General features: G+C 40.4%; 1 protein-coding gene across 5 annotated transcripts in view; it reads left to right on the forward strand.

The window, feature by feature from the left end:
* The window catches only part of OPHN1 (oligophrenin 1), a 391,952-nt gene that overhangs the window by 210,385 nt on the left and 161,126 nt on the right, over window positions 1-20,441 (forward strand). For 3 of the 5 annotated variants that reach the window (XM_017518540.2, XM_037734917.1, XM_017518539.2), the window contains 8 exons: window positions 808-912; window positions 2,791-2,920; window positions 5,970-6,070; window positions 10,898-10,989; window positions 15,337-15,415; window positions 18,498-18,531; window positions 19,044-19,106; window positions 20,009-20,083. In XM_017518540.2, the coding sequence (XP_017374029.1) occupies window positions 808-912; window positions 2,791-2,920; window positions 5,970-6,070; window positions 10,898-10,989; window positions 15,337-15,415; window positions 18,498-18,531; window positions 19,044-19,106; window positions 20,009-20,083 (679 nt within the window). The remainder of the gene's footprint in view (window positions 1-807; window positions 913-2,790; window positions 2,921-5,969; window positions 6,071-10,897; window positions 10,990-15,336; window positions 15,416-18,497; window positions 18,532-19,043; window positions 19,107-20,008; window positions 20,084-20,441) is intronic. The other 2 variants (XM_037734916.1, XM_037734918.1) reach the window with 2 other exon arrangements.

The raw sequence follows: 20,441 nt of genomic DNA on the forward strand, positions 1-20,441 counted from the left end.
TTTTTTTTTTTTGGAGACAGAGTTTCACTCTTGTTGCCCAGGCTGGAGTGCAATGGTGTGATCTTGGCTCACCGCAACCTCTGCCTTCCGGGTTCAAGTGATTCTCCTGCCTCAACCTCCTGAGTAGCTGGGATTACAGGCACCCGCCACCCATGCCCAGCTAATTTTGTATTTTTAGTAGAGACGGGGTTTCTCCATGTTGGTCAGATTGGTCTAGAACTCCCGACCTCAGGTCATCTGCTTGCCTCGGCCTCCCAAAGTGCTGGGACTACAGGCGTGAGCCATCGTGCGTGACATAAATTTGTTAATAGTTCTTATTTTCTGAAGCTGAGTCAAGGGTAAATGTTTAACCTGATATGAAAACAGTTGTGTATATTGTGTGTTTGACTGCATTTAACGCTATATTAGGTAAACACCATGGAGTTGTTTGTTTTTTTGATGGAGTCTCACTCTGTCACCCAGGCTGGAGTGCAGTGGTACGATCTCGGCTCACTGCAACCTCTGCTTCCTGGGTTCAAGTGATTCGCCTGCCTCAGCCTCCTGAGTAGCTGGAATTACAGGTGTATGCCATCATGCCCAGCTAATTTTTATGTTTTTAGTAGAGACCGGGTTTCATCATGTTGGTCAGGCTGGTCTCAAATTCCTAACCTTGTGATCCATCTGCCTCGGCGTCCCAAAGTTCTGGGATTACAGGTGTGAGCCACTGCACCTGGCTACACCGTGGAGTTTTTTTGTGAGTTCATGTTTCTTTTGTTTAGTTTATTAGAATATGCCAGAGATAAATTTATTTTTACATGTTTTCCCTAGGTCTTGGCCTTTCTTCATAGTCTGTTCATTTCTAACAGCCTGACTGTGGAGCTCACACAGGATTTCCTCCCATACAAACAGCAGCTCCAGCTCAGTTTGCAGAATGTGAGTTTGCATGTAGATTTTTCTCACCAGTCTTTCCATTCCAATCGAATTTCAGCCCCAGTGACTTTGATTTTGGAATTCTAGATGCATCCTAGCCAATTTGTCAGGATATACTGGTGTGGATCACAAATATTTAGTGGGTTAGACTGTTCTTGCTTTTCTGCTTTCATCTTTTTCCTGTTTTTGAGACTGACCGCAGTTCAAACCCACCCTTCCACACACCAACACCTTTATCTATCCAATATTTATTAAGTATTGCTAATTTGCTGAATCTCTCTTAGATCAGGACCCAGCTATAGGCTTATTTGAGCCCAGGCCTTGAGTACTTTTCTGCTCAGTCGAAGCACTCTCACTGTGAACTTTGTTACCACAAACACTCATTTTATCTTCTCTTTCTTTTCTCAGTACTTATTAGTAGAGTCACATAAATTATTTTTAAAGGTTTTCTCTACCTTCTTGGTCGTGCTGGTTCTTACAGATGGGCATATAGGCACAGTGTCCCCATCCTTTTCACATGTATTCCTTTACATGTTCCTTTATTCGACCCACATGAAACAAACGTTTATGGAAAAAATGAACATAAGCTCTGTGTTAGGCATTGTGGAAGGCACTGGACATACCATGAAGATGCATGCAAGCTTTTTTGTCTTAAAGGAATATACAGTAGTTCCTTGTAGGAGACAGAAATAAACAGAGATAAATCATAATCCATTATGATAAGTGCTATGGTAAAATCAAGGCCAAAGTGTTTTTAAAAATTTCAGAGCATTTGGCTGTCTGGTAGAGTCAGAGAAGGCATCACTGAGTTGGTGACTTTAGAATGGGTGTTAAATTGAATGAAATTTATAGATGTAGTTTTAGATGAAAAATGCTGGTACATTACAGTAAAAGTAAACTGCCCTTGATTGTTTAGGAGGATTAGAATTTACAGTTGTTATTATTTTTTCTTTCTATATACCCTCCATGCAGAAAGGAACTAGGGGCTCTCACATTCTCCAGAACTTAGCAGCATGATTCTCCAGAACTTAGCATTCTCCAGAATGTGAGAGCCCCTATCTTTTCCTGATTTACAACATCTTCCTACAACCAAGTTAATCCCTTGAATCTTCCTCCATATGTTATTTGTTGTATACAAATATAACAACAAACCTTTGATTGTATACATATGAGTGACTTATTTACAGGATAATGATAGCATGGGTCAACTAGATGGGCAGCACAGATCACCTTTCTCACTAACATCATGTCATAATTTTAAGACTGAGTACATACTATAAACTTATCTGTAGTGATTTTCATACTCACATTTCAACACATGTCTTGCCATTGTGTTTTAGCTGTGTAGATTTAAATAGATTTATTCTCATCATTAGGCTTTGGTATTTGTGAGTATGAAAACACAGCTTCTGTTGGCCTGTCTCCCAGGAGAGCAACCCCTGGTATATTTTATCCTCTTGGCCAGAATTTCATTCAATATCAACTAAGCTGTGACTTTGAGACACAACTTAGAAGTTGCTATAAGAATGCTACCTTTGGGAATCTTATCTGCCATCTCCCTTGTTGTAAAGCAGGGAGTCATGTTCAGAATTCTCAGATTTCTTATTTGTTAGAGCCTTATGTGATTCCTATTAGTAAGAAAGTCTCCAAGTTGTTATTTTATGAGTGTATTGCTCATTATATTCCTGTTTCCTATGCAGTCTTTAGTACCATTAGACTCTATAAACTTGTGTTCTATTCACTATGCCATTCACCATTTCTTTTTTTTTTCCTTGTGGTTACACATGCTGTAAGCAGGGAAAACTCTGTACTGAGTCTCTGACCAAGAAACAGTTTTTCATGATGATGATGATAATGATTTTCATGATGATGTCTTGACAGACAAGAAATCATTTCTCCAGTACCCGGGAAGAGATGGAAGAACTTAAGAAAAGGATGAAGGAAGCTCCTCAGACATGCAAACTTCCAGGACAGCCCACTATTGAAGGCTATCTCTATACACAAGAGAAATGTGTGTGGGGATATAGGGGTATCCATTGGGTTTCAATAAGCCAGGAACTACTGCCACTTGTCAGCTCTGAATTATGGGCACTGTTATTGTTCATAGACTCCTGATAGCTACAATTCCATTGGAGCACAGACAGGGAATACTGAAAAGGAAAAAGGAGAAACTGAAAGGAAGTTAAAGATTTGCCTTACAGAGACTCTGTAATGATAAGACCTAAGGTTTTCTCTGAGATTATTCGTTCTTTAATCCTTCTTATTATGCTTTTGGGAAAAAGGGAGGTAGAGGAAAGGAAGTAGAAAAATAATATTTCTTATACCTATTATGTACCAGACATGGTACTAAGTTCATTAAAGACACTGCCTCATTTAATCTTTGCATCCAATTTATGCCCATACACATGAGGCCACTAAGGACCAGAGAGGTTACCATTTGAAAGCCACCCAACTAACAAGCATCAGAACTAAAATTAAATTTAGGTCTGTGAAATGTCAAAACCCATGATCCTGCTGTAGTACTCTATATCTTCATCTGCATTAGAGTCACGTGTTTGCTCTTTTTAAAGACAGGATCTCACTCTTGTTACCCAGGTTGGAGTGCAATGGCACCATCATAGCTCACTACAACCTCATATTCCCAGGCTCAAGCAATCCTCCCACCTCAGCCTCCTGAGTGGCTGTGACTAAAGGCACCTGCCACTGCGCTCAGCAAATTTTTGAATTTTTTGTAGAGACAGGGTCTCACTATATTGCCCAGGCTCATGGATACTCTTATAGCACATAGTGAACATCATGATTCCAGTGGGAAAGACAATATTTGTTTATCATTGGTGACTAAGGAAAATGGGTTAACTTGTTCAGTCACTGAATGTTGCAGAGCATTCGATCATTCCCAGTTCCACAGTAACATTATCCACACCTGTATGTACAATTTGATTTTATTTGTCCTTTGAACTATGACCCAATATTCCCTAAATGCTTTATTTGGTTTTGCTCGGAGTTGTTATATCTGGAGAGTAAGACAGAAGACACATATCCAGAGGCTACCAGTGACAAAACTCACTGTCCTTCACAAAGCGTGGTACTTCAGTAGTGAAATTATCACACTTTTCTTTCCATAAAGCAATTTACTTCTAATGATTTTCAAAGATGTGTTCTCCCACTTGTCAGGTTCATCTCTTCAAATGTACATCATACAATTTCTCAATTTCAGTGCTGTTGACATTTCAGGCTGGATAATTCTTAGTTCTGGAAAGTGGTCTTGTGTATTGTAGTATATTTAACAGCATCCCTGGCCTTTCCTCACTTTGTGCTCATAGTAATAAGGTTTGACAATCTAAAATGTCTCTAAATGTTGCCAGATATCCCCTGGGAGGCCAAATTGCCCCTAGTTAAGCACCACTTCTGTATGCTATGTGATCCTTCTGTGCTTCAGTATTCTGATTTGTCATATGGGTATGACATTGCTACTCAATTGAATGTATGCTTAATGAGCACTGTTTCGGCCACATACTGTGCAATGCATTGGGGACACCCTCAAAAAAATGAATCAACCTGATTTTTGTCACCAAGAAATGTAAAGTGATAGGAGAGATAGACAGGTATATCAATAATTATAATGAAATATGGTGACCACAATATTTGTGGCATATATCTAAAGACTTCACCAAGAAAGTGATATTTGAACTAGAATGTGAATGATGAGTGGGAGTTTGATAGGTAAAGAAAAGGAAGAATGGCCAGGTACAGTGGCTCACACCTGTAATCCCAGCACTTTGGGAGGCTGAGGCAGGCAGATCACCTGAGGTCAGGAGTTTGAGACCAGCCTGGTCAACATAGTGAAACTCCGTCTCTACTAAAAATAAAAAATTAGCTAAGTGTGTTGGTGCATGCCTGTAATCCCAGCTACTTGAGAGTCTGAGGCACGAGAATCACTTAAACACGGGAGATGGAGATTTCAATGAGCCGAGATTGCGCCATTGCACTCCGGCCTGGGTGACAGAGTAAGACTCTGTCTCAAAAATAAATGAATAAAAAATAAATACATAAACAAATGAGAAAGAAAAGAAAAGGAGGAAGGGAATTCCAGGTATATACCACTGCATGAGTAAAGGCAGGGTTGTGGATGGACATAGTTGATTTGTAGGGCCCTCGTTGGCCATGAATAGTCCCGCTTTACCCCTGTTGTCCTCATGTAATTATTAATAATACCACCTCATTCAGTCTTAAGTCTGGGATTTGGACTAGAAATTATATGGCTACCTATTTATGTGGAAACTAAAGGTAATTCATTGAGACAGGAACACAGAGGTGGGGTGTCAAAAGAAAGCTGGAAAGGTAAGTTTTGATCGTGTTATCAAGGGTATTGTAGGCAGGCTAAGGAGTGTGGAGATAGTGGGAAAGCCATGGGTGGTTTTTAATAAGGGGAATGACAAAAATAGAGATATATTTTTAAAATAATCTAGCAAAAGAGTGGAGAATGAATTGGAACGGAGTGATCAGAAATTGGGACAATAGGGGAATCAGAGAGAATGCCAATGAAATGATTAATTGGTGAGTTAGTAAGTTTTTGTTTTTTAAAAATATGTCTCATTAAAAAATGAAAAAAATAAGACAGTGATAGGGTTCTTAACTAATTCAGCATTAAAAGGAATGGAGATGAGGGGACAGCTAAAGGAGAGATGTGTCGAGTTTTGTACTGCTTAGAAGGGGCATGACCCAATGACCAGTCACATGGAACAGGTACAGAGACAGTGAAGTAAATGACAATATTCTCCAGATTCTGGGATATATGGTGATACCATTTATAGGGAACATGGCAGTTAGAGTAGGTTTTAAGCAAGTCAGAAGCAGATGTGGGAAGCAGTTGGTGAAGGTTAGGATCTCCCTGTGTACAGTAGGTAGATGGCTATGAAAGGAGGGTGGTCAGGGCAAGGGAAGAGCTGGATCTGAAGTTTGACTCTGAAGAGCAATGTGTAAATAGCCTCAATTTTACAGATCGACTGCCTATACAGTTAAAACAGTTATTGTGTGCTCACTTTTACTTGTCCTTGTAGGGGCTTTAGGAATATCCTGGGTGAAATACTATTGCCAGTATGAGAAAGAGACCAAAACACTCACCATGACGCCTATGGAGCAGAAGCCAGGTGCTAAGCAGGTCAGTTCTTGTTTGTGCCACATTTTTGGAAATGGATCTGTGACTGGTTCTGAGAAAAGAATATGTGTTGACTTAGTATCAAATCATCAAGTTCATCACTGTCATGGGAAGCCATGACTTTATATGTACACCTTGGCCTAAGTTTGAGTCTGATAGCACTGAGTTGAGTGAAAAGTCTTTCTGTTAATTAGAGAGCAAGCCTTTTGAGAGTTCCTGTATTCTTTCAAACCAGTTATTTTTACAAGTGCCAGTCACATTGTACAGTCAACTATGTAAAAATATGGATGAATTACTTTTAAGAATGCTCTACTCTTAGATTCTTTAAAATAGCAAGTTTTAAAAATATTAATTGAATTCCAAAATTCCTTTTTTTTACAGGAGTGTGTTTGTGGCCTACAGTTGGAATAACCTATAGTCACATTCTATGTACTACTCAAGTATCTTTAACCAGTTATTCACTCTTCTGCCCTCCAAAGCTTCTCTCACTCCTGAAAATGACAAGATAAATTTAACACACTGAAAAAATAATTTACTCACCTGGAAGAACCTGATCTTTTACACACACACACACACACACACACACACACACACACACACACACACAGGAGTTTCTTAAGCTAAAAACTGATCTTTAGACAGATTGTTTATATTCTTAAAGTAGCTCTATGTGTCTCTTTCCCCTTTAACTGGCTCTCAGACAGGGTCTTAGTGCATGATTTTTAAGCATTTTCACCCTACAAATTGTTTGTTGGAAGCGCTTCAAGGGTTACTTGTTAGCATTGAAATAGTACATGAAGACCCAATTTAGGTAGGGAGGAATTTGGAGAAAAATTGGGACAGTTTCTCTCCCTTGCTGGTCCTTTCCATGGAAGATCTCTCTTGTATGGCTTGTTCATATGAAATTAGAGAGGATGGAAACTTGTTTGCAGCCTGTTGAAATTTGTTTTGGAGTGGGGTGGTTTTAACCACAAGATTTGCCTCCCTGCTTTAATGTGCTTTGACAGGATAGAATTGTAGAAGATGTTGTATCAAACAGAGTTTCTGGAATCCTTGGCTATGCTTCATTATTATTATTATTATTGAGACAGAGCTTCACTGTTGTCACCCAGGCTGGAGTGCAATAGCACGATCTCGGCTCACAGCAACCTCCACCTCCTAGGTTCAAGTAATTCTCCTGCCTCAGCCTCTTGAGTACCTGGGATTACAGGTGTGCACTACCACACCCAGCTAATTTTTGTATTTTTAGTAAAAATGAGGTTTTACCATGTTGGCTAGGCTGGTCTCGAGCTGCTGACCTTAAATGACTTACCCACCTCAGCCTCCCAAATTGCTGGGATTACAGGTGTGAGCCACCACGCCCGGCCGGCTGTGTTTTTTATCATGGGCCAGTTACTCATTGAAAACCCTCCTTAGTTTTCAGTCTGCCAATTGCCAAAGCACCTTTCAGTGTGATTCCAATAAATTCATCCTCGTTTTAGCACTGATTTGTTCCAAGTCAGTCGGAACTTAGCTAATCAATCTGACTAGGAAGTGCTTATAAGCAACACTGGCCTGCAGTCTCTTTCTTTTATTTTTCTATATATATTACTTTTCAAATACCAGAGAGGAAACCTTCTTTGGTAGACAATAATTTCCTTTAGTTACTTACTCTGAGGCTGTTCAGAGGTGCTTATTTCAAAGCCCAAGACAGAATCAGCAGATGCCACTTTCATATCCTCCTGACAGATACCAGCAAGCCCTCCTTTTAGTTTTTCTTTCCCTCTTCTCTTTTTATTGAGTAGCTGCATGCAAAACTGCAATGGTGGTGGCCTGAGCATTTTTAATGTGGTATTCTTTATGGAATGGAAAGAAGAACTTAGTTACTCACTTGCAGAGGGAGGTGGTGGGAGTTACTTGGATTTCCCCAAATTGGAGTTGGAAGTAACTTCTTCCTGTCAGTTCTGTTCCACTTCCTAATACTAGTTTGTATTTTACAATCGTAAATTTTACAAATAAATGACACCATAATAACACTACAAAAGCCACCTTTTCTTGAATACCTGCTGTGTGCCAGATACTGAGCTAGACCCTTCTGTCATATTCATGCTCCTCATTTGCCCTCCTAGCAGCTGTGTGAAGTCAGTGTCCCCAATTTGTGTAGGAAGTGAGACCAATTTGAAGATGCAGGAATTGGCCATCTTTCTGACTATGGCACTTAGTATAGTATTGGTCCCACTGCTTTAGCCTGTCAGCTCTCATCTTGTTGTCATGTTCAATTTTCTGGTCAACTTCTCAAATGATAATTTATTGGATCTTCATACCTTCTTTGTTAGGAATTTGTGGTCAGAAGGAGTACATTTTGAATCCGCAGACCTGTGTTTAAATTTGCTCTGTGGTCTTATAGCTTTTTGACCTTGAGTAAATTCCCTAATGTTGCTCAGTCTTAGTTTCCTCATCAGAAAAGTGGTAAGGATGATAAAGTAGTTCACAAACATTTATTGAGTACTAAGTATTTGCAGGGTACTGGAGGTATAAAGATGAATACAACACTGTTCATGTCTTTGAAGACTTCCTAGTCAAGTGGTGAAATTAAACATAAAAACAGGAAATTTTACTATTATGTGCAAAGCACAGAGTGGGCAGTGTGTTCGTTTGAAGAAGGATTTTTGAGGAAGTGAAAGCTGAACTGCAGTTTGTGGAATAAATAAGAATTTAGTCAGGCAAAGAAGATAGACAAGACCATTTTGGGTGGAGGGATTAATATATGCAAAGTCATGGAATCATGAAATAGCATGACATGTACGTGAAATAAGAGTACTTTTGCATTGTAGGAGCATTAAACAGGTGGGCAGCTGCTGGAGATGAGACTGGAGTGATGGGCAGGGCCTAGTTCCCTGAGCTGCAATGGCATTGACGCTGAGGGCATTGAGAATTTAAAGAGATAGAGTGAGTCCATGACTTTGCTCATAACTCTCGTTTTGAAAGACTAACATGCGACATCCGAAGTTTTGGGATAGGAAGGCATATTGAAAGATTAATTTAGAGTTGAGTTGTTATAGTCAGGAGCAGGGAAAGATTGGCCTGCAGGTGGTTGAGTGTGCTGATGAGCAAGAAGTATTGGGTAATAAGCCACATGGGCCAGTTTGTATGTCATAGTATGTAGGCACTTGGGCAGTGTTTCCTAACTTAAGATAGCACAGTGGGTTGTGTTATTCCCATTTAATAGATTACAAAGTTAAGACTTAGGTAATATGATTTTTTTTTTTTTTTTGAGATGGAGTCTTACTTTGTCACCCAGGCTGGAGTACAGTAGCTTGACCTCGGCTCACTGCAACCTCTGCCTCCCGGGTTCAAGCATTTCTCCTGCCTCAGCCTCCTGAGTAGTTGGGATTACAGGGTTTCCCATCTCTGTGCCCAGCTAATTTTTGTATTTTTAGTAGAGACAGGGTTTTGCCATGTTGTCCAGCCTGGTCTCCAACTCCTGATCTCAGATAATCCACCTGCCTTGGCCTCCCAAAGTGCTGGGATTACAGGCGTGACCCACCACACTTTGGCCAGGGTCACATAACTGGTAAATGGCATAATTGAGACAAGACCCTAGGTCTTAAGCTTTCTAGTGTATTGCTATTTCCACTTTACCAACTTGGATGAAGTGTCACTTCTCTATAATGGTTGTTAATAAGAAAAGTGACTTAAAAATATCTAGTATAGGCCAGGCATGGTGGCTCACATCTGTAATCTCAGCACTTGGGAAGTCTGAGGTGGGCAGATCAAGAGGTCAAAAGTTCGAGACCAGCCTGACCAACATGGTAAAACCCCGTCTCTACTAAAAATACAAAAAAATTAGCCAGACATTGTGGCAGGCACCTGTAATCCCAGCTCCTCAGGAGGCTGAGGCAGGAGAATCGCTTGAACCCGGGAAGTGGAGGCTGCAGTGAGCCGAAATCGCACCACTGCACTCCAGCCTGGGCAACAGAGCAAGGCTCCATCTAAAAACAAAACAAAACAAAACAAACAAAACAAAACAAAACAAAACAGCACAAACAAACAAAAGCCTAGCATAATATATGACACATAGCAGGTGATAAATGTTACTTCTGTTTCCTGTATCACATGGTCTGTGTTGAGATAAGAGAGAGAATCTGGACAATGTGAGACTGCAGAATTTTAGTCTGTGGACACAATGGGTTTCAATTCCCTTAATTACCTACAAGACTAAATTGGGCCCCACTGTCCTTGCTGCACATATGAAATATCAAATGCCACCATGACTAATACACACATTTACTATTTCCTCTACTTTTGCCCTACCTTTGGACTATTACGCTTGTGATTTCTGTCGTTCTCAAGAGTCTGGAGTTGGGGGACAGAAATTTTGTCTCCCCTCCTTCATCTGCCACTTTAATGGAAGCTTCTTTGCTCAGCTATGCCCTGACTTTCTAAGGGAGGTTTTAGACAGCCATTTACCCTATCACAATTTCCCTCCCTAGAGGCCTCATGAAAATTTTATTCTGTATACTTAATGCCATTCGGGCAGCCCATTTCTCCTACACTCCTTTTACATGATGTGTATTGAGCTTCCTATTAAGTCCTCCTGCTTGGGAAAGAGTGCTGGACAACTCTGAACATTTTCTCCTGGTCTCACCCGTTGATTCTTGGAGCAGGGAGAAACCATCTGCCATATTGCTGCAAATACTGTTTGAAGGGACAAGATTCTCAGTGAGTCTACACATTGCTCCTGCTGCCTTGACAGATGCCTTCCAAGTGGCACTGAGGACACGGGAGGAAACAGAAACAGTTTCTGTGTCTTTTTTAAAAAGTTGCCTGTTAATTCTTCTTTCATATCAGGGGCCCTTGGACTTAACACTGAAGTACTGTGTGAGAAGGAAGACGGAGTCTATTGACAAGCGGTTCTGTTTTGATATAGAAACTAATGAAAGGTAAGCTGTGCCACTGTGACTTGGCAATGTCCCCACGTGCCAGATGCTTAGCCTGGGTAGGTCTTTTATTTTCCTCCGTCATCCTTCGTTGATGACAATGAGTAAGTCTATTCAGGACTTTGTTGTGAGTCTATTCAAGCCAGCTCTTCTGGCTGCCCTTCCCAGGGATCCCTGTTAGACCTGGCCCAGTGCTGCTTTTCTCTGTGCAAGCTTCTGTCAGCTTTGCCTCACTTGCTCTGGTAAGAAAAAGTCTCCCCTGGGATTTAATTTGCTATCAGATGTGCAAAAAGTCAACATTTGGTGATCCTGCAAGGAGGAAAGGATAACAAAGCTCATTTCTTTTAAAATCTCCTAATATCACATAAAAGAACAAATGAATTGGCACACATTTTTGAGGGAGAAAAGATGGAGTGTAGGGTCATGGTGCTGTTAGAAAGTATTTTTCTCCCATTTGGTGCAAAAATGATGCAGACTTTCCCTACTTTGTAGATATTCATATGAATACGAAATAGTGTGATTATCACCTTTCAGATCTTAGAACTAAGGCTTGCACATTTTGGACTTTGTTGTATTTGTTTCTCCCCAGTGCCCTCTTTTTTTACTTGAACCTGAGCAGTTTTATCGGAGGAAATTTCAAATGCGTGTATTTGGCATTATTGTGGAGAAAGGCATGCTTTATAGTTGGGTGACTGAATCAAAATAAACAGAATGAATCTGTTTCTAGATTTTATTTCAGCCTTTTATTTCTATATGTTAGGTGCTTAGTAATAGAATAGAATTCCACAAAATGATCAGATTGCTAGAAAGGAACTTGAAGGGTGAATTACAATATCATGTGAACAAAACTAGCAGTGACTGGGATCGTAACAGTCAGACTAAATGATGAGGGCATTTTTTAAAAATCAGGGAATAAAGGACTTAGCTTGTTTCCTTATTTTAAAATTGAGAGATTATAATTTGACCCTCGCAATTTCTATTTTTGAATCGATATAATTTCTTTGTTAAAAATAAATGGTCCCAATCAACATGACCGTGGAAGTGTAGATTGTTGCTAACAACCACAAGACTGTCACTCATTTGCCTGATAGCCTCAGTTCCAGTAGGAAGGGAAAAATTACTGTTGGCTGTAGTTTCCCTTTTATGCAAGTAATATCCCCAATTCAAGCAGTTGTAAACAGTTTGTCCCTGTGGTTAGGGCTAGGATCAATTTATGTTTCTTGTACCTGGTGCTATGCATGGCTCATGATAAGTACTAAATTTGATGTTTATTTTTAAATGTGTTTTTTTTTTTCTTATCCCAGAATGCTGAAGAATTATGACACTAGAACCCAGGGATTAAAGTTTTGATGCATCTACACTTTTAGTTATTATATACTGTGCACTTTACAAAACATTCTCTCGTTTCATCTATTCCTCATTTTACAGGTGAGGAAACTGAGACCCACATACATTTAACTGACTTACCCAAATAAAGTCACACAGTAAGTGGTGAGGCTGAGCTCAAATCCTGGTCTGTAGGTCTCCAAAGCCCATGCTGGTTTCTTTTTGTTTGTTTGTTTTGAGACAGAGTCTCTCTTTGTTGCCCAGGCTGCAGTGCAGTGGCATGTAACCTCTGCCTCCCGGACTCAAAGGAATCTTCTGCCTCAGCTTCCCGAGTAGCTGGGACAACAGGTGTGCGCTACTATGCCTGGCTAATTTTTGTATATTCAGTAGAAATGGGATTTCACCATGCTGGCCAGGCTCGACTTGCACTTCTGGTCTCAAGACATCCACCTGTCTCGGCCTCCCAAAGTGCTGGGATTACAGGTGTAAGCCATCACGCCTGGCTCTATGCTGTTTTTAATTTTGTCCTATTGTCTATTATAAGCAGAAGAAACAAGTTGCAAAATAGATCATTAAATATAATAATGAACAGGTGCCGAGGCCCCTCTCTGCACGTGGAGTCTTTTGAGTGACATGACATCTGCTTTTCTGGCTAGTCAATCTGATGGAAGGAACAGAGTCAGGCTTCCTAGCAGGCATCAGGCAGCTGTACTCATGTTCCCTGAAGTACAGAGCAGAGGGCTCTTTGAGTCACTTTTTCTATGTCGGGAAGAGAGGATAAGATTTTTAATTTTTTTAACTTTTAATTTTTTAGAGAGAGGGTCCTACTCTGTTGCCCTTGCTGGTTTGCAGTGGCATGGGTTCAAGTGATCCTCTTACCTGAGCCTCCCGAGTAGCTGGGACTGACAGGTGTGCACCACTACATCTGGCTAATTTTTTACTTTTTGTAGCTATAGGGCCTTGCTATGGTGCCCAGGCTGCTCTTCAACTCCTGGCTTGCAGTGGTTCTGTCGTTTCAGCCTCCCAACATGCTGGTATTACAGATGTTAGCCACTGCACCTGGGTTCTAAATTGAGACCCTTAACAGTATTTAAAATGACAGGCTCATCGCAAGGCAGAGCTCAAAATGTCTTAACAACAACAACAACAACAATCATGGTAATAATAATAAAAACAATTGCTAACATTTGCCAAGTACCTCCTATGTGCCAGGCACTGTTATCAGCCATTTAAGTGTATAATTTCCTTTAGTCTTCACCCCAGTCACATGAGGGAGGTGATAGGATTAGAATTTTGATTTGTGAATCTAAATCATTTCTGTGTTAACAATGGATGACCACATTCAAGAGAGCTGTGGAAGTATATATTGTTGCCAGTAACCATGAGACTGTTATTATGGGGTGCTTTAATGAAGCAAGAGGTACTAGAACAGGAACCCCATGATTCCAACTGATAGAACAGGATTCCTGTGATATCAATAACAGAAAGGACCTCGCAGCTCATGTGTTCCAGCACCCTTTCAGATAAAGAAACTGAGGTCTAGAGAGGCCTAGTTACTTGTCCAGGATGGCTGAACTCTCTTGGAATTGCTTTTATCATTCTATGACTCTAGAAGAGGTCTCATCTTATCATAGAAGTTGTGGAAGAAACAATGTTTTCCTAATGGCTCAGCTGGCCAAGAGAATGCAAGGAGACTTTATACCTTGCGTAAAGTATGGTTAATCTCAAAATTGCAGTTGAGACACAAAGATCTAAAAAGACGCTAAGGAGCATACCAACTTGGGGTATCTCTGGATAGTGAGTAGTTTCTCAGTCCATTTGTGATGTTATGACAAAATACCTAGACTCAGTAATATATAAACAACAGAAATTCATTTGTCACACTTCTAGAAGCTGGAAGTCCAGGACCAAGCACTGGCACCGTCAGTGTCTGGTGAGGACCTGGTCTCTGTTTCCAAGATTGGTGCCCTCCAGAGAGCACCAATACTGTGTCCTCATATGTCAGGAGAGATGGAAAGGAATGAACCCACTCTTTCAAGTTTTTGTAAAAGAGCCCTAATCCCATTCGTGAGGTTCTATCCTGATGACTAACTCACCTCCTAAAGGTCCCATTTCTTAATATCATCACATTGGCAGTTAAGTTTCAACATATGAATTTTGGGAAATATTCAGACCACGGCAGGTAGCCTGCAAATAAATAGAGTAAAACAGGGTCTGAAGCGGTGTGCCATGCAGAAGAGGGCTTATATTATACTAGTGAAGAATATGGCTGCTGGACCAGACTTTCTGGGTTTAAGTCCTGCCTCTAGTAGTTCCCTGCTATATGACCTTGGATAATTACTCTGTGCCTCAGTTTCCCCTTCTGTGAAATAAGGATGATTACCATAACAACTGCCTTATTGTATGTATTCAGTTAAATATACATAGTTTACTTAGAAAACAATTTGTCACCTAGTAAGCATTCAGCATATATTAGTTGTTATTAGTCACAAAATTGCTTGTTAACCAAAACACCTCCTCCCTGTGTCTCAGCCAGTATGCATGTTGTTGAATTTATTCCAACTCAAAATGCTTCTTGGACATCGCAGGTGCTAGAAGAAGCAAAGGCATTTCACTGACAGATGAATGTGCCTGTGATGTACATGCTCACTCCTAGAGCTCAGACAAAGTGGCTGGCTTCCAAGAGAGGAGGGCAGGGAGAGCCTCTGTTTGGTTTGAGCACAATGGAGCCAATTTAGGTGTGTGTTATGGAGGCGTCTTGACATTTACCTTCCTATTTCTTACACGATCTTGGCACAAGGCTGCCAAGATGCCACCCCCACCTCCATGGTTCCCAAAGTTACTGTTCTCTAAATTGCTCATTGTTTTCCTGAGTAAAAGAGATTTTTGAAAAATGCGTATTCTGTAGGCCTGTGCTTGTTCAGTGTGACGACCTCCAGGGCAGAGAGGGATCCTAGATCACAAGACTCCATTCTTTCAGATGAGTTTTCTGCTTTAAACTTATCATTCCCCTCCCCCCTTCAGGCCAGGAACCATCACTCTGCAGGCCCTTTCAGAAGCTAACAGAAGGCTTTGGATGGAAGCCATGGATGGGAAAGAGCCTGTAAGTTACCTGACACTGGGGCAATCTCCCCAGCATATGCCAGTGTATGAGTGCCCTCTAGTGCTATCAGTGGGTCTAAGACAATTAAATGGTGAATGGATTGTTTAGTCTCAAAAGTTTTAGAGTTGTAAGTTGTTTCTACATCTCTTAGCAGGTAAGGCAACTGGAGTTCCAGAGAGGTTGAGGGACTTTTCTGAGACCACGCTCAGAGAAGACATCAAAACGAGGCATAGAATGCAGCTCTCTCAGCTCCCTGCTCTAGTGTTAGGCTATGTAGCTATGTCCATAAGCTTTTCTTCAGGAAGAATTAAGCCATTTTTCAGGTTATAAAATCAGTATGTGTTACTTAATTATGTTAATATGAAAAATAATTGCTATAGTTATAAATAAGCACTTATTAAGCTTTTATTCAGAATGATTTTTCTGCCTCACCCTTACACCACCAACTCAGCTTATTCTCTTTAAGGGTACAGCTGGTAGCGGAGATGGCATTGCCATCCTGTATCCCAAGATGTACTGTTCCGTTTAGAGCACCGTTACGCAGGGGGACACACAATCCCTTGAAAGGGTTACTGAGTATCATCAAGCAACCAATAGGAACAGTTGGAAATCATTGAAAAACATTCTGATTTCTTAGTTGCATATGAAATAATCGCTTCCTGGTGTTGGAATTCTGAAAGCTTGGATACAGGTACTAGTGCTGCCATTAAATGGCTATGTGACCTTAGGCAAATCATTTCACCTCTCTGAGGTTCATTTTCCTCTCCTCAATAAAACGGCTTTAATAATTTCTTTTTACCTGTCTCTCAGGGTTGCTTATGAAAACCAGATGAAAGTCATCTTGTAAACCACAGTGTGCTAGCTGATCTGAATGGGGGATGCAGAACTCCTAAGATCTAACAGTGTTCAGATACAGTCTTATTTCCTTGCTTTATTCAAGTGAAAAACTGGCTAGGAGGGAAAATACATTCCAGGTTTTTCTTCATATGCATCCTCAGTATCCTGGAGATTTAAGAAGGGTAACTAGATCCCAGATTGCACTTATAGTAAACTGGAAGGTAGCAGGAAAGACTTGGTATTCTGAAGACTGCCATTGAGAAAATATGCCAGGACTGTCTTCCCTCTGTCACCTCGCAGAAACCTGCTGCTGAACTCTTTCATGCTTATGAGGTTTCTGTAGGCAGATGCTATGAAGCTCAGCAAGGCATTTATCTTTTGATTCCCTCTCCCAAGTTTGCTCTCCCTTTAGGTTTTTAAAAATCAAAGGATGCAGATGGCTTTTTGTGGAGAGTGATGGGAGCACATGGGCCCACTGAATGTGGATCTGTACCAACTTGATCATGGCAGATTTTTCACAAATCCTTTGTTTAGAAAAGTGGCAGCAAAGGCTGGCCAGCACAGAAATCTCTCCTACTGAAATATGTGTGGGCATATACACATATGCAGAACTTATTTTAAGGAGAGGCTGTTCAAACAGACTCTTAACAGATGGCCTATAGAGGGCTCATTTCCTGCAGCGTCACATTACTAACGTTGTTGCTGCTTTACTAAACACTCCAGTTCACTAGTCTTACATATCTCGTCCATGCCGTTGCCTAAATTGTCAAAGAAGATCAGGGCTTGAAGGAACATCTACTCCAACCTTGATCACTTTACTGATACAAATTTTGAGACCTGGAAAATGGAAAGGGCATGCCCAAAATTTCCTAAAGAGGTAGAGGCAGAGCCTGGACTCGACTTCAAGAGTCAACAGTCTCCTTTCTGGTCTCTCACATAGCTATTGCAGCACATGCTCCAAGACAACACAGACTAATCTTGGTGTATTCATGGATCTCTTTCAGATGGACATTTACCTTTCTCCAGAGAAGCATTCATCAGCTAGTCTTTGAGGGTAGAGATTGGTGTTAGGAATATTTAAATTTTATAATGCCCATTAGACAGGTACATAGCCATGAGGAAAACACTTTCCTGCTTCCTTGCCTTATCATAAAAATGCTCCAAGTGTTACATAAGTAAATATCTAAGATGGATTGGCTACAACTTAGATACAGTGAACTGTGTGAAATTCAGTGTAATTTTCAGGAATTGTTCAAGTTTTTTTTTTTTTTTTTTTGAGGCGGAGTCTTGCTCTGTTACCCAGGCTGGAGTGCAGTGGCGTAATCTCGGCTCACTGCAACCTCCACCTCCTGGTTTCAAGCCATTCTCCTGCCTCAGCCTCCCCAGCAGCTGGGATTACAGGTGCACACCACCATGCCTGGCTAATTTTTGTAGACACAGGTTTCATGATATTCACCAGGCTGGTCTTTCTTTTTTAAATTTAAAAACATTTATTAATTCATTTAACATATAAACTTATTACATGTTGACATCAATAACGTTTTTATTTTTAAAATCCTAGATTTTTAAGGACAAAATGGTCTAATAAGAAGAGCAGTATCATTTTACATATTTTCAAGTCTCTTTAACAGCTGGCTAAATGGAAGATGGCTGGATTCTCACATCTGCCTCTGTACTCAATCTGTTGCATTACCACACATTGCAAAGCTTCTGGAAAACTCCACTGCACACTGATAGAGCAAGAGTGGAAAAGGCAGATCACATCTTAGTATTATATTATTATAAAAATAGTTTTGACCTTATGGAGGCCCTGAAAGGGTCTGGGGACTCACAGGGGTCCCTGGCCCGACTATACTTTGAGAACCACAGGCATTGGCCTTTCTGAAGGTTTGATGTAGTGCCTCAATTCTAGAAGCCACTCAGTGCTTGATTCTAGAAGCAACATCTAGTGCTGTGGTGAGGACCTGGCCAGTCTTAAACTCCTGACCTCAAGTGATCTGCCTACCTTGGCCTCCCAAATTGTTGGCATTACAGGCGTGAGCCACTGCGCCTGGTCTGTTCAAGTATTTTCTAGCAATCTTGGCAAAATGGTTACATTTAGCCCACTTTACTATCTTGTTAACCTCCTGGAGTTTCTAGTCATTTTTTAATGCCTATCTGGGGAAAGAGATTTACTATTAAGTTCTCTGTTTTCCTATATTGATTAACAGTAGCCATGGATCGTTCTGTTTCTCTTCTTTTGTAGATCTACCACAGCCCTATAACAAAACAGCAAGAAAGTGAGTCATTCAAGTTTTTGTTGTACTGATGTTATAAATCATTAATGATGATTATATAATCATTAATGATGTGTACTATTAACACAAGTCTGTATATGGATGCCTTTGTGTGAAATGAAATTCAGTCATATATATTTTTTAATGCATCTGGTAATTGAACTAAGGTAGATACTTCATGTTAGCTTACATTGTGGGTAGAGAAACATATTATATCCTTCCTGCTCTGGAAGCATGATAGAAACTGTGTATATTTCTTGCTACCATTTCACATATGACTTTGCTCATGCTAAAAGCAGACAATGCAAAGAGCTAAACAGAAGTATTTTGTGTTATGAGAGTTAAAATGCTAAACCTCCCCTGAATAAATGAATTTTTCCACTTAAGAGTGATTGGAGATGAGCAAACAAACACCCTAGCTCTCTCCATGCATTCCCTTTGCATGGTCATTAAATGTTTAGTAGGTGACACTTGTTGCAGCAGAATCTAACTCTGTTTTCCTTTGCTTGAAACAGTGGAGCTAAATGAAGTGGGCTTCAAGTTTGTTAGAAAGTGCATCAATATTATTGAGACCAAAGGTAAGATCTGAACCATAGCCTTGGCATTGTCTGAAATCTGGTCACTCTGATTTTATCCTGGGTAATTTCTCTGAAGTAGCATTTTAGGAATGAAGACTGTTTCTAAAGCTTGTGTACTAGATGCAAACTATAAAATTTCAGAAAATTCTAAACATATTTGGATAATTTGTGGATTCTTCCCATTAGGTTTGAAAAGGTTATAGGTTTATAAGTTTATAGTTTTATAAAGTATTCTCAAATAGTATCTGGAACTCATTAAGCAGTGTCATGATGATTCTATCCTAAATAATCAGTTCAATTTCTGCCACAATACATATTGGTATAAAAATTGATGGGGGGCTGAGCTAAACTCAGGGAGATGTAGAATCAGCATTCTTCCTGGTTGCCATACGCCCTGTTTTCCTTCTGAGGATATTTTGACTGTGGGCAAGTGTAGTGTATGAATCAAGCCTGTTTGTTCTTTGAATTTTTTTTCAGTCTTTTTTGGTGCAGGAAATGGCCTTTTGTTTCACAGCTGCCTTACTCCAGCCCTCTCCTACTTTATATCGCTGCTTAGAGGAACTTGAGGGTTGATACTTCCTCCTTTTTCAATTAAATGAACTCCTTTCTAAGATGGCAGTGCCATTTTCAGCTTTCTGCTGCTGCCCAAACTAAGTATATGCTTCTATTTACTATAGGATTTGTTTTCTTCTCTTCAGATTAATGAGGGCTTGGTACACTCCAAATGAAAGGATGGATAATTTGGAGAGATGCTTTAGGACTATTCCCCTGTTATCGGGAAGGCTGGGGAACTTGGAGTATGTAGTGTCACCCCTTCCTATCTGAACTGACTCTAGCATACCAGAGGGAGATGACAGCTCTCGCTATACAAGTGAAACTAACCTGTTTTTTTCCCCCACTAGGGATCAAGACAGAGGGGTTGTACCGCACTGTGGGCAGCAACATTCAGGTTCAAAAGCTGCTGAATGCCTTTTTTGGTAACAATTTTACTTGGATAATTCTTATTGGGAGTACTTAAGTGTTAAAAATAAATGTGACTGGAAGAGAAAGTAGACACTGCTAAGAAATGTGGTAGAATAGCTGAAAAAATTGTTTTCTAAGGTAAAACATACATATAATTGCCCACCCTGGGCAAAGGCAATCTTATCCTCAAAATGGCTGTCATCTCTCCTTCCTCATATCCCATTCACTCCAGAAACTCTCAGCAATCCAACTTCTTCCCTTATGTCTCAACTGGAACTGTGTGGCCAGGCTTAGTAGGTATCTTCTTACGAAATCCAGCGAACACTTCTGAGTTTCTGTCTTACTTGATCTCTTTGTTGACCACTTTCTCTT

This window comes from Cebus imitator, unplaced genomic scaffold (assembly GCF_001604975.1).
Source record: "Cebus imitator isolate Cc_AM_T3 unplaced genomic scaffold, Cebus_imitator-1.0 Scaffold685, whole genome shotgun sequence".
In the NCBI taxonomy this organism is placed as follows: domain Eukaryota; kingdom Metazoa; phylum Chordata; class Mammalia; order Primates; family Cebidae; genus Cebus; species Cebus imitator.